The sequence below is a fragment of the Tachysurus fulvidraco genome, chromosome 1 (genome assembly GCF_022655615.1).
Source record: "Tachysurus fulvidraco isolate hzauxx_2018 chromosome 1, HZAU_PFXX_2.0, whole genome shotgun sequence".
NCBI classification, from domain to species: domain Eukaryota; kingdom Metazoa; phylum Chordata; class Actinopteri; order Siluriformes; family Bagridae; genus Tachysurus; species Tachysurus fulvidraco.
Genome location: NC_062518.1, coordinates 9,875,618 through 9,890,775, shown reverse-complemented (window position 1 = coordinate 9,890,775; position 15,158 = coordinate 9,875,618). Strand labels below are relative to the sequence as shown.

The 15,158-nt window shown below is 36.7% G+C and overlaps 1 protein-coding gene across 1 annotated transcript; it reads right to left on the bottom strand.

Moving 5' to 3' along the window:
• Positions 1-9,327: 9,327 nt before the first annotated feature.
• Positions 9,328-13,918, bottom strand: cartl (cocaine- and amphetamine-regulated transcript-like). The gene is made up of 3 exons (XM_027136921.2): positions 11,339-13,918; positions 10,929-11,003; positions 9,328-10,258 (listed from the first exon to the last, which is right to left on the bottom strand). The coding sequence occupies exons 1-3, from the start codon at positions 11,468-11,470 to the stop codon at positions 10,151-10,153; spliced, it is 315 nt and encodes a 104-aa protein (XP_026992722.1). The 5' UTR covers positions 11,471-13,918; the 3' UTR covers positions 9,328-10,150.
• Positions 13,919-15,158: the final 1,240 nt, after the last annotated feature.

Genomic DNA, 15,158 nt, shown 5'->3' with positions numbered 1-15,158 from the left:
CATAGAGGTGACTTATTTTCCTACAACAGCAAAAGTTAATATAAAGTCACATCTGAATTTGTGTTGTGGCTCTGATACAAATTCTGTTATTAGTTCAACCATTTGTAGACTCATTGGGACAGTAATCAAGTGACAATATACAAACTGCTTAATTTGTTTGAAAGGAAAACAGAAACGCAGAGAGAGGCACAACTAGGGTTTAAGGAGAGATGAAAGCACATGAGAGTTGAGCTCCACCATCAGAGATGAACTCTATAATTAGATGGAAATCATAGCATTGCATAACAAGGTTGTTGATATAATACTGCTTTATCCTGTTTAATGCAAACATGCCTTCATTTCAAAATTGGTAAATGGTTTCATGTGTTTATAGTAGGTGTGTTATTAAGTTCAGGTGTCAATCCATTTGATTTAAATGATAGTTCATAGAAGTTAAATGTATTGAAAGATATCGTGATGGAAAAACTGACTCAAATCTAGTCACTCATGCTGAATAAACTGATCACAGAAACAGATCATATTCTGGATCAGATGCACTGATACTAAGACGTCATAATAAAACTTTAGAACACTCCTTTAGTGTGAACATAGCAATCAGTAGCCAGTATGATAACATTATCAAGTGAACTGGCACTGCAATTTAAATTCATTCATTCATTCATTTTCTACCGTTTATCCGAACTTCTCGGGTCACGGGGAGCCTGTGCCTATCTCAGGCGTCATCGGGCATCAAGGCAGGATACACCCTGGATGGAGTGCCAACCCATCACAGGGCACACACACACTCTCATTCACTCACGCAATCACACACTACAGACAATTTTTCAGAGATGCCAATCAACCTACCATGCATGTCTTTGGACCGGGGGAGGAAACCGGAGTACCCGGAGGAAACCCCCGAGGCACAGGGAGAACATGCAAACTCCACACACACAAGGCAGAGGTTGGAATCAAACCCCCAACCGTGGAGGTGTGAGGCGAACGTGCTAACCACTAAGCCACCGTGATCCCCAATCTAATGTTATACTTTCATTTTATTTCTGTATTCTCCTATGTTTAGTTTATTTTTATACATTTACACTTTGATACTGTAGTGTAATGTATCAGATGTACCACAGTTTGATAGAGTTTTCCCCAAGCCTGTGTGACTGCAGTGGAGAGATTGTGCGTCAGTGTGAGGTGAGTGACATGCTGGGCTTTAATTACACAGACAAGAGTTTGAAACCAGCATTTATTCCAGTTCCATCATGTTGATGCCAGACTATTTAGGCGAATACACTTAATCCATGATGAAACCTGGTGGATAGAATAATCATAATACACTATACATTGCAATTATTTAGCTTCAATATACAAATTTGATAATCAATTAATTCGATTGAATGGAATAAATTTTTTTTTATATAGTGCATTTAACATCGTACGGTAGGGTGCAGATCTGAGTGCTTTTTACCTTGGTGCATATACAGTATATAGCAGTTACAGAGTGGCCTGTGCTTCAGTTGGTAAATGTCACCTCATAAAAACTGGCAGAGAAACAACTAGATAGTATTGCATTTGTCATTTTAAACTTTCAGGAGCTGCTTGTCTTGTTATACCAGAAAGTGGGACGTTTTACCTGTGGCTTAACAAAGACAAAGCCAGGTAAGAATTAACAATACATAAAAGACATTTTAAATATGTGGTATAAGAAAATACATCACTGAATTTGGTTTGAACAAACTTTTTAGAAAAACATTATACTGTATATGCTGTGTTTCTGTAAGTGCTACATGCTCATATTGTATATTACACAATACATGCATACAGAGATGTTGTGTATGTTTTGTATAATAAGTGGAGCTTAAGAGCCTAAAATTAACTTGACAATATGACTAATAAGAGCAAAAGCGTTTGAGTCGTACCTCTGCTCTTTCCTTTTAAGTTATGACTTGAGGCAACTGCCATGACTTTTGTTTTGTTTTCATCTACATTGCAGTGTAGCGATGTCAGGGTCTTCAGAAGTCGACCCTTTGTGCGTCACTGTGAGGTAATTAAAGGTCTTTTAAAACATCGTCTTCAGTCCTGAGGCATTCGCCCTGCCTACACAGCTGTACTTGCAGTAATGAGACACATGCTTATTTTATAACTACAACTTCTTCTAAGATATTCCTAAAAGTCTCCACCTACGCGCCACCCCTATATTCCTTTTTTAGTCATGTAGTCTTCTGTGTCATCATTCCGGCCAGGGTTGAGGAAGAATTACATGTATTAATGATAGATATCAGGACAGGATTTGTAATCTTGTGGAGCATGTAGATGTTTTTCAAATATTTTTGTATTATAAGATTAGAGCTGGAATGAGTCCAGGCAGTCAGAAGAAATTACATTTTCATTTTGTGCAGTGACAAATATTTATTTCAGGAGCTGTTTAAATGTGGCAGTTACTATTTAGAGGTATCCTTAGGATTAGGTTATACAAACATCGTAAAACAGATTTTGATACACCCCTGCTTGAGAAAAGTCTAATTACTGAGAGTTCAAGCAGCGATTTTAGAAATTTCGAACCTGTGCTCCTTTTTAAGTTACCTTAGCATTAGTTTTACTGGACACAAGGTCACGATGGTACAATTGACATGGAGACAGAATGATCAATTCAGTTTGGTCAGTAAATGGACAGCACAGGTTGTTTATGTCGACTCTCAGACGCTGTTAATTAACCCACAAAACAAATTTTGGAATTTGGTGCTTCACATTTTATATTTAGTGTTTTTATGGAAACTGTGTTGATCTCCGGTTCTATCTGGAAAGGCCATTAAAACACATGCCATCCTTCTCCGGCAACAACACAATGAATTACAAGTGAACAAGATAAATAATGAAGGAAACGATGTTTACTGCAGTCAAGTTAATGATTTGCATTACTCACCTATTGACTTACCCCTTGAGGATTTGGAGTGCTATTGAGCCTGATGTCTAATTTTACTGGCAATAGAGAATAACAAATCATTCACAATTACTCAGTAATGTTTTTTGATAGAATTGAAACGAATCAGTTAATGTTGAGGATGGTGTCAACATTGCATTTTATAAGAGTCTGATTAATTGTTTCTTCCTCCTAAATCCAATTTAAAGCCAATGATAACCTTATTAGAGCTCCAGATGGGGTTCCTTCAACCTCCCAGGCACAGTAAGACTGCTGTAACACTTTTGTTGTACACACTCAATAACTGCATGCACAGTAAGTCTAGTAGAAACAGTAATTCAACTATAAAAACATTCTATTATGCAAATATCATTCAAATTTGTTGCTACATGATAAATACATTTGTCAGTTCAATGTTCATAATAAATAAATACAATTTATGTATTAATATCAGAGTTTTCCAACAGTGAATGTTTTTTTTTGGGGTGTGGGTGGGGGTGTTCATTATCTTGAATATTTTAAATATTAAAAAATATTTAATGAATATATGGTCAGGATGTGGCTGCTTATGCATTCGAGAGCATCATGAATTTGAGTGTGAGCTTGATGTTTGATATTTTTTCAGAAATTTTTCATGTTCATCATGTTGGATGCACAAAAGCTAACTATGTTAATGTCCCTCAATTCAATCATGTTAATTGAATTATAGTGTGATCGTCAAATAGGCAGTGAAAACAAAGTTGTTGTTGTTTTTTTGTTTAATTTGCATACACAATGAATGCATAAGATAAAATGTTCTCCATGTTAGAAAAACACTTAGAATCTGACTTTTGACGATAAAGTTGAGGATGCTACTGTGCATGTACAGAGTGAGTGCCAACACTCTAGCTGTTTTGCTCACCAATGCACTTATCTTGTGCATGTCCTCAGGAATTAAAGTGGGTGTCTGCATGGTACAAGACAAACACCTAAGTGAAGGCATTATAGGTTTATGTGACACAGTATCTACCACTGAATAATCAAACTAACGCCATAATGTCCGTTTTTTGTACCGATCTTCTGAATTTTCTAGATGGGTAAATATTTCTGAATTTACAGTGAGGATTTTACACTAAGTTTGACTAATCCACCGGATGCACAAAATATACAACCAAGTATGTGAAATAGTACACATGGTTAAGTGAAGCATATTTATGCCTTTTAGTGTTACAGTGAATCCTGTTACAGCTGTTCTCTCTCTATGTGCTATAGTAATGCAATATCCAGACTTGAATGGATCAATGATCTATTAAGGTGAATTAGAGTTAAACAAAATATATAAAAATAAAAATATATATATGTTAGCATATTAATATTGAATATTCCTTAACTTTAAAAAAGTTCTTAAACCACTTGCCTGTTTGGATGTTTTATTATAATTTTTTTATCTTATGGTCTTTACTTTTATATTTTCATTGCTGGTAATTGTGTTCCTAAACACTTTTACACTATTTACAAGAGCTGCCTAAGGTCTGTTCCTGTTGTTATTTGTTTGTTTGTGAAGGTTTCTGTACTGGTCACATCGACTCCTGCATAATTTGAATGCTCCTGGCAAGCCTTAAATAAAAGGTGTTGCCTGTTTTAAAGTCAATACACATCTCAGAGGGGCATGTTCATTGCTCATGAAGGAAACTGCTGTCTTACTCTCAACTGCTGTAATATTTAGGCTGTGATGTACAACATTATTGACTAGCTCTAAAATTCCTTAGGACTGATAAAATTTTGACTTGAAAAATTTTTTTTTTACAGTTGACCTGGACAGTTTTTTTTACACCATATTAAATGAAATATAAATATTAAACCTTCAAGAGCTTTAATATTAAACCATAAATATAAGAATATAACGTATCATCAGTGTATCAGCTTGTGTTTTAGCTCCTCTGTGTTATTTATTGCAACTGATATCTATGTCAGTGTGATACTATGAAAACATGTTTGTGAACAGATCCTGATTTAAGTGTTTGTGAAAGATTACCAGCTCACAAGTTGTTAAATGAATAAACAGTTCAGGTGAATTGAGTTTTAATATATGCATCACATATTAATGGCCACAAAGTGGCAGCATAGTGTAATACCATTCAGCTCTGGAATTAATTAAAGGAAATATAATGTTGATGTCATAAGCTAAAGTGCTAAAGAGTCAAGTCTAAACCATGTCTAAACTATTACTATATAATATTCTATTCTAATATATATTCTATCGATGCATCTATTCATTTCCTGTGGCGCTTATCCACACAGGGTCACAGGTCCAAGGGGACACTTAAAGGAAGTGTTATGTTTAGGCCACAATATAGCTGGATGAAAGAGTTAAATGAATAGCTTTTGTTGAGGTAATGAGGGTTTTGCAATAAACTCTAAAATTGATGTTTTGATTTGTGAACATATTATGAATTTATGTAGGTCGTTTTTGTATTTAGCTCCCAAACTTTGGAATAGTCTTCCTGATTATTAGGGCTCAGACACACTTTCCCACTTTAAATATAGATTAAAAATGATTACAAAAATTACAAGGGCTTTACAACGATTTAAAAAAAAAATACAAATAATACTTCCCATAACCTTGTGCTCTAATACATGCACATTATCATCAAATCCAATCACTCACTCACTCTCACTCATTTTCTACCGCTTTATCCGAACTACTCGGGTCACGGGGAGCCTGTGCCTATCCCAGGCGTCATCGGGCATCAAGGCAGGATACACCCTGGACGGAGTGCCAACCCATCGCAGGGCACACACACACTCTCATTCACACACACATTCACACACTACGGACAATTTTCCAGAGATGCCAATCAACCTACCATGCATGTCTTTGGACCGGGGGAGGAAACCGGAGTACCCGGAGGAAACCCCCGAGGCACGGGGAGAACATGCAAACTCCACACACACAAGGCGGAGGCGGGAATCGAACCCCGACCCTGGAGGTGTGAGGCGAACGTGCTACCCACTAAGCCACCGTGCCCCCCCAAATCCAATCAATTAAATAAAATTTTATTTGTCACATTCACATACATACAGAGTACGACATGCAGTGAAATGCTTTTTACGTCTGTCCGGTATTCAAGCATAAAAAGGAATGGAATTAAGTCTTGCGGACTTTCAGGAGACGATTGTTCTCCTGGCACCATCTCTCCAGGATTTAGTCTCCTGTAGGTAGGCTGTCTCGTCGTTGTTGGAGATCAGGCCAACCACAACAGTTTTCGTCAGCAAACTTGATGATGGTGGTGGAGTTGGAAGTGGCCACACAGTCATATGTGTACAGTGAGTACAGCAGGGGGCTCAGAACACAACTGGTAGTGATTCAGTGAAGTCTCTGACCAGTCTTTCGAAGCACTTCATCACTACTGAGGTCAGGGCTACAAGGCGGTAATCGTTGAGGCAGGCAGGCTGGGTTTCTTTGGGACAGGAACAATGGTGGACTGTTTGAAGCATGAGGGGACAACAGACTGTTCCAGTGAGAGGTTGAATATCTCAGTGAACACCGGTGCTAACTGGTCAGCGCAGGCTTTCAGAACCCGACCTGTGATGCCGTCTGGTCCTGGTGCCTTCCTGGTATTCACTCTCCTGAATGCCCTCCTCACGTCATGCTCCAAGATGGTGAACGTGTTTACCTCTCCAGCTCTCTCAGCGTGCATGCTGTTTGTGCCGCTAGTGCCGCTAGCATGGTTAGCTGAAGCTTTGAAGCGAGCATAAAGGATGTTTAGTTCGTCAGCTCAAGTGTCTTCATTCCCCATTCTAGAACTACTTCAACAGTATTAGAAAGTCATCTATTGCTTGGTAATCATCTAATGCTTGCTAATATTATGAAGAGCAGCTACGTTAATCTCTCTTCATTGCTTCTCTCTTTCTACCCATCCCAAGGCATCCAGAAATCGTACCAGCTCAGATTGCCGACTCTGTGAGGATCCTGAGGCATCTAGAGATTTACCAGCTCCAGTTGGACTCATGAAGTATTTAGACATACTGTACTAAGAGGAGATGCCATGTGGACTTTGAGGACAGACTGTATATTTTCACACCTTCAGTGTCACCCATATGAGGATGAGGTTCTCCTTAGAGTCTGGTTCCTCTCAAGGTTTCTTCCTTTGCCATCCAAGGGAGTTTTTCCTCCCCACAGTCACCTGAGTCACCTCAGACTTGCTCATTGGATAAATACAAATACATTTAAATATATTTAACCTCCTAAGACCCGTCTTTTGGTTTGGCCTTGCATTTTAGATGCAGTGATGTTCACGTATGTGGACACCTGGGCGTAGGAGGTTAATATTAATCTTAAATTTTTTTATTATATTAATCTTTATATAAACATTTTGTTTTATGTTATGATCTGTAAAGCTGCTTTGAGACAATGTCAGTGGTTAAAAGCGCTATACAAATAAATTTGAATTTGACACTTCATCACTGTGCTTAATAAAATTCTGTTTTTTCATTACTTATATATTCTTTATGTAATATTATCTTCAATAAGTAACATTCCCTGAATATTCACAATGTGTTTGTAGCCCCAGTGTTTCACCGTTTGTTCACCAAGCTTTAATTTATTGAACTTTTTCTACTTCTGTTTTTAATTCTTTGCAGCATTACTCATTTCTTTTCTTCCACTTCAGTTATTGCCCTCCACATCATCATTTATGGGATGTTCGAATGCCTGTTTATTCACACTTGTGAAATGATGGATGATTTTCATATAAAGCAAAGTAGGAAGTGGTGAACGCTTCTAAAATATTGATTAGTAAGGCCACAGGGAACATGATCTAATCCCAGTGATAGCTTCTGGAGCCGATCTTTCCAAGCATCTGGAGGAACAAATCAAACAATTTATTTCCATCATTTTGTTTATCAAATGAATGTTTATGCAAATTAGTTTTTTTCTCTCAGTGCTTTATTGGGAATATACTTTAACCTCTTTCTTTCCTCTGTCACTATAGATTAAACATGGAAGTTTGCCTTGCCTTAATGTATTTATTAATTATACTGAATATTAACAATGCAGAGTTTAATTATTTTCATTATACTGTAATTATGGAATATTTAATAGAGAAGGCAATACAGACTCAATCATGAACTGCTGAACACTGCAAACTAGTTTCAGACCCTGAGGCCCCGGATTTATTAACTTTTTTTTTTGGTCACTTTTCACCCACCAGACAGCTCTTCACTATCACAGACCAGTTACCAGTTACTAATGCCAATGCTACATTCACACATACAGCAACTCAATCAGAGATCATTGTTTTGCTGAGCAATTAGATGCGGGGATGTCCAGAGACAGTTTAGAAGTTTAGAAAAGTTTAACTTTGTGCAAATATCAAGTGACCTGGTGCACAGTGATCCATAATAAAAAGCACTCACTGCTTCTCTTTGTGCCACACACTGATAAATGCTATTACTATGGCTTCTGTGACTTTATAGCACAGTGATTGGAGATTCACAGCGATAAAATCACTGTATGTGTGAACATAGCATTACGCTTGCTTCATCTGATACAGCTTTAATATTATTTCGCATATTTGATGCAGTTCTCCAAAGACCCTGTAAGTTTCGAATTACATAATACATCAAATTACATTTTTGTTTATAATGTCACTGATGTGCAAACTGCAAATCATGCCATGTTTAGACTCATTATAAGTGTCAGTTCACACATTTTAGTTTGTCTATGATAAACAATATATAAATTCGTCATATATAAAGCAAAAAATATGTACTGTAGATGCCAGAAATGATCAGGTGTTTGATAGTACTGGGATAAAGCCTTTACTTTATCCCAGTACTACTAGAGAGTGAGAGAGAGAGAGAGAGAGAGAGAGAGAGAGAGAGAGAGAGAGAGAGAGAGAGAAGAAGGGGAGAGAGAGAGAGAAGAAGGGGAGAGAGAGAGAGAGAGAGTGAGTGAGAAAACTCCCCACACTAAGAGAGATGTTCATCATGGCATTCAATACACAAAGATTTAGTAAATCTTTACTAAGGTAATACACAAAATCCTCGATCCTTTTTGTTTTGCATCTCAAGACTATCTAAAGTTTGGTAGGGCACAGAGAAATCACAGAAACTCAACTTGCACCCAAACAACACATCAGCAGCCTCTAACATAGCTGATATGAATCTTTTCATTCAAGTACCTGCTACTGTGTGATGTATGGTTTAATTTGGTGCAGATTGCTTGTTTCATCATTAATGTTGCTGATCCTCACTAATTGGTGTGTGGTGAGAAAGTGTACAATTATACACTTTAAATCAATGCCATTGGGGTTCATAGCGATAAACATTAAGGACTGGAAAGAAGCATAAACCTTAACGTCCAACATGCATCATTCTCAGATTCTTCTAGAAAGAGTCAGTACTGTATTGATTAGTTTTTATTGCTCACTGAAGACAAATGAAGAAGTAATTTGTACGTTTATTGACTCATAAAGATTTGCTACACGTACTCAATGGTCAGTGATTAGTAATGTCAAGTTTTTCCCATTCTGAATGCTTATTTTTCATGTTTCTAGATTCCCAAAGCAGCTGTGTAGAGTTAATTGGTCTTGGTCTGCTGATCTTTGGCATCTACAGTATGTACTGCACTATCTGTGCTAACTATGCATTCAGAATATTTCCTGAGGCAAATAATTGTTGTTTCAGCAGCTAATAGTCAATAGTGTCTTTAGGGGAATAATAGGTTTTCCCATGCATTAATAATGATGCAGACAAGCTGGTAGAACATCCTTTTACACATCCAGTAAGAATAAATGGTTAAAAAAAACAAGAACAGATCAACACAGCAAAGCATTAAACACTTACAGAAGTTTGTTCAATAAGAGCATGGGTTAATTGTGCAATTTAATGTACTGCATGAGTCATTACATGTTATGCATCGATTAAGATTGTACAGGAACAACAGCTACACAACTGCAAACATTAAAACACACAACATGCAAGAAATTCAGGTCTTGTCACAAAGTAATATTGTTTATGGTGCATGAAGCTGTAGTGTTAAGATACAGAAAATGTTACTGAAAATATTCACGAACTATTGGGAAGCAATATTTGGTATATAAATTACATGCTTCACTAGCTCGGTAAGGGCATAAATCATACAGAATTACACACTTATTTGCATTTTTTTTTTAAGTAACGCATTTTTGTGTCTGAGTAAGTGGTCATGTTTATGGAAATGTTAAAACAAGAGATCAGGATAGATCTCCTCCTGTTGATGTCTCAGATGCACTTTAGCAGGTACGAGTTGCAATAGGAGCCTCGGCTACATTCACACAGCTGCCCAAAGCGAGGACCAAACCTCATCGCGCAGCGGGAGCCGAATGCACACTAAGAAAATAAAAAAACACATGCAATTCTTTGTTACTACACTCACATATTTCTTAATATGAGTACTTTAAAATAGACACAAAAGGAAACAAGCTTATTTATTCTATACACAAAGAAAATAAGATTAAGATATTATATTGATTATTGTAAAAGCAAATAACAAAAAAGAAAAACAGGATGCAAAATCTATATCTCTTTAAACAGATACATTACATGCAAGACAGGTTTATGTAAAGAAGAAAACAAAAATACAAGTATTAAAATAGTCTAGGTAATGTTTGATAAAATATATATATTTTTTGTAGTACAATAAATTAAATTTTTACTGCATTTGGCAAACACTTTTATCCAGAGAGACTTATATTTATCTTATTTACGCAGCTGAGCAATTGACAGCAATGACCTTCTGATCAGTCCAACGCTTCCCAACTAATTTAAAGCCACATATTTATGAATAATAAGAGCCACAATTAGGTCATTTGACACCACACAGTTATGAATAATAATTAATCTGATGTCTCATTCACTGTAAGAGTCTACTGTACATTGTTCAATGTTTATTGTCTATTTTAGTAAAACATATTTAATAACCTTAAATTTTTATAGTCAAATGCATTACACTAAAGTAAAGATTCTAAGATGAAGGAGGAGAAAAGGAAGAAGAACTTGCTGCTGGAATGCCGCGTTTTTCTGTTGAAAGAATTCTGTTCTGAAGCCTTGACAGGAGTTCCTCCATCTCTTCAACCTGTGCAAAGGAGAAAACATCCCTTCATTTTATTCCCAGTGCAGTCTATTCAGCTCCTCCTAATTAATCTGCGGTGTATCATATCCAGTAAATGAGCGGTGTCTGGGTGAACAAAAACGATCTGAAACTGTAACACTAAAGTAATTAGTTGTTAATGAATGTATTCTAATCTATTAACATAATGTATACTTCTAATCTATTAACATACCATTGCTAATTAATCTGTAATTCTAAGACCCAGACTACCTTATATATAAGCCGCTAATTTATTGATAATTTTAAGCTCTTTTTAAGCATTTTAAGCTGCTGGTGAAATACAAATGATTTGTACATACCATCTCCTTGTCAGGATTGATGTCAGAGTTCTGCAAGTCCTCTGCAGATGTCTCAGGTAAATGTTGTCCCTTGCACATGATGAAAGACAGAGTGATGAGCAGCACTCCGATCACGATCCCTGAGTTCTCCATGGTCCTGAGACAGTGTCTCGATCACACTGCAATACTGACGATTGAGGAACCTGGACAGCAGTTGTGCTCTTACCAAAGCTATCTATATAATCAGATATGTCCTGCCCCCAAGGCTGGGCAATAAACCCACATGCCCCGCCTCTCAGGTTTGTTTAATGGGTTTTTTATAAGTAAAACTATTGCAACAGTTGCTATATGTCACAGATCTGTAGGGGACAAAAATCTGCATCCACTTCACTTATAAACATATTAGTTTTAGGAACTAAGAATGAAATGACAACAATAAACATTGTGTGGAAATTTATTTTTACATGAATACATGAATTACATTTTTGCTCAGTTTAAAATTCTTCATAATACTTAGGTACAAATAAGTATTTTGTACTATGGCATGTGCCAATGAATCTTTTCTCATAGTCTCATGAATCTCTTCAACCTGCTGCTCATGTGACACCAAAGATTGATGAACATGCTTGGAGGAGAGCACTAAGTGCCTATTCTGTATTCATGAGATTGACTTGTGTTGCTCTGATCAAACAGAGACAGTGTTTAATGAATCCTTGGAAAATGGTTTGCTCCCAACTACTATGACCCAAGCTTCGATAGCTCTTCTTTTGAAGAGTGACAAAGATCCGACTTTGTGTGGTTCCTATAGGCCTCTATCTTTGTTAAATGCTGATGTTAAAGTTCTGGCAAAAACTATAGCTCTGTGCTTAGAGAGAGTGTTGCCCAGCATTGTTTCTGAGGAGCAAAATGGTTTTATTAAGCGACGTCATTTATTTTTTAATACTCACACTCTTTTAAATATTATTCATACAGTATATTCCGAGACGGTACCTGAGATTTTGATTTCAATGGATGCCGAAAAAGCATTTGATAGGGTAGAGTGGGAGTATTTATTCGCTGTATTAAAAAATTTGGTTTTGGTAATAAATTTATTAGTTGGGTGAAATTACTTTATACATCGCCTCAAGCCAGCATTCAGACAAACAATGTGCGTTCAGAGTATTTCCCATTAAAACGTGGGACACATCAGGGCTGCCCTTTCTCTCCATCTTTATTTGCCTTGGCCATTGAACCATTGGCCATTTCATTCCGATCCTCTACTTTATTTAAAGGCGTCACTAGGAACGGCATCAAACACAGACTATCGTTGTATGCAGATGATCTGTTGCTCTATGTATCTGACCCTGTATCTGGTCTGCCTGGTATCTTGTCTACTCTTGATACATTCAGCTCCTTTTCTGGATATAAATTAAATTTTCAGAAGAGTGAATGTTATCCAACTTAAGCTCCTGACATGCCCTTCAAAATCAGTCCCGCTGGATTTAGATATCTTGGTATTAATGTGACTCGTAAATTCTCAGGTCTTTTTTCTGCAAACTTTACTCCACTCATAACTAAAATGAAGTCTGACCTTCAGAGATGGAATAGTCTGCCTTTGTCTCTGATTGGGAAGATTAATGATATAAAATGAATGTTCTGCCTAAATTTCTTTTTTTATTTCTAACAATCCCATTGTTCTTACCTAAACATTTCTTTGACTTATTAGATAAAACGATTAATGCTTTCATTTGGTCTGGTGGATGTCCAGTGTAAGTCATTACTCCAGAGATGTAAGTCTAGCGGTGGTCTGGCAATACCAAATTTTCAGTTCTATTACTGGGCAGCACACATCCATAAGATATGGTGCTGGGTTGAGTCACCTCATTTAGCATGGTGTAAGTTAGAAGCCCAGTCATGTTCGTCCTCATCCTCTATACCTGCTCTTATATACTCTTCTCTTCCAATTAAAATTTCTTTGTATGTTAAAAGTTCTCTTGTGTTTAATACTCTAAAAATCTGGTATCAATTTGGGAAACATTTCTAGTTTGTAACTGCTTCTCCTTTAGATCCGTTAAGTATCATCTTTTTCCCCCTTCGTGTCTGGATTCTTTTTTCTCAGTGTGGTATAGCAAAGGTGTACACTGTTTTCTTGACTTATACTCTGAGAAGTTTTTCACAGTTTTGCTAATTTGTCGTCATTATATGGGCTACCTGCCAGCCACCTCTTTAGATATTTTCAAGTTAGGCATTTTTTTCAAAAATGTTTTTCTGGCTTTCCAACAGCGCCACCTCTCCAACACTGGGAAGGTTTGCTGACGTATAAATCACAAGGAAAAGGTGCTGTTTCTGAGATCTATAAACATATTCTGGATTTCTGTGACCAAACTACCTCCAAAACAATGGCGGCTTGGGAGGGAGATCTGGGACTTCAGCCTGGGGACGTGTGGTGGGATAGTGTTGTGAATACAGTTTAAAGTCACAACTGTGCATTTTTCTAAATATAGATTGTCTCAAATTTACCCAGATGTCGAGGACAAATGTGACAGATGCTCTAACGCACAATGCCACCTGAGTTGTTCTTTTCTTTTTCTTTTACTTTCTTTCCATTATTGTTATTGTTGTATTTTCATGTAAAACTAAAATGGGATTCTGTATTGTTATTTGACTTTGTTTGCAATAAAAAGACTTCACAAAAAAAAAAAAAAATAAAATAAAAAACAGAGACTGTGGTAGTGGGGCTGTGTTCAAGAATCAATGAGGTGTGAATGAAAAGAAGGCATACCCTCTAACAGACAAGAGAGAGCTGAGCAGTCCAGAACCATTTTTGTACATGTCTGTGTTAAACTTGCTGAAGGTGAAGGGAAGTAGGTGAAGTTAAAATAAAGAATCCTTTTAATTGTCCCAAAACTTCAATTATTACCATTATACCACAGATGACCATAGAAAACATATGCATGTTTCTCTTCTCTCTCAGCCCCCCCCCCCCCCCCTTGCAGAAAGAGAAAACAAACCTTTAGGAAGCTCCAATTACCATAAACATACTATTACAAATCTGCTGACAGGAACAACCTCCACCAAGTAACATCTGTGAACGTAAGCAACTCCATCAACAAATACTGCTATATGTAGAAAATGTGTCAATATGGTTTCTCATCCTAAAACTAAAGATTTTTTAATTCAGTATCCATTAAACTGCAAATGCAGGATTACTGTTGATTATTGCATAATATTTGAGTAGTTAGTTTATGTTATAGAGGGAGTTAGTTTCCTATTTTAAATTAAATTTCCTATTTTTCCTGTTTTAATAAGTTTGAGAATCATTGAGCTACACCAACAGGATCAAAACCAGCATATAGTTATACTCAGTAGTAAGGTTTGGTATTGTCAGCTAGGATAGCGACTTTACAATGAACAGGTACGTGGAGTGTATTTTCTGTGACTATTAAAGTGACATATCAGGTGTGAAGTAATTTATACTGACATACGTATCCTCTAGTGACACTTGTTTTCGGATTGCGTAGGAAACCCTTCCACAATCCCACTAAAGGATGTGTCCTTGTTTGCACGGGTTATTATTGAAAACACAAGATCAACAATTAGAGTTGCTCTTACCTTGAACGCAGGAGTCCTTCAAGTCCCTCGGTCTTCTAACAAAGGTTCCGCTCCAAGTTCTTCTACCTATTCTATTGATTGAATCTTTAGATGAAGGAGTCAGACTTAAACCTTTTTGTCTTTTCAGGATCCTCACAATGGGAGGCCTTGTTTTTATTAAAAATAGTGTAATACAAATAGATGTGTGTAATATATGTAAGGTAAAGAAAAGAAAATTACAAACAAAAATCTCCTTCAAATAGTCAAACAA

Bases quoted from the DNA above. Each gene is read 5' to 3' on its own strand.
- cartl (XM_027136921.2), bottom strand. From the start codon at position 11,470: ATGGAGAACTCAGGGATCGTGATCGGAGTGCTGCTCATCACTCTGTCT. The intron at 11,004-11,338 runs GTATGTACAAAT...TCCTTTGCACAG, and splicing joins TCAATCCTGACAAGGAGATG to GTTGAAGAGATGGAGGAACT. The intron at 10,259-10,928 runs GCAAGTTCTTCT...TTATTTTCTTAG, and splicing joins AAAAACGCGGCATTCCAGCA to TGTGCATTCGGCTCCCGCTG.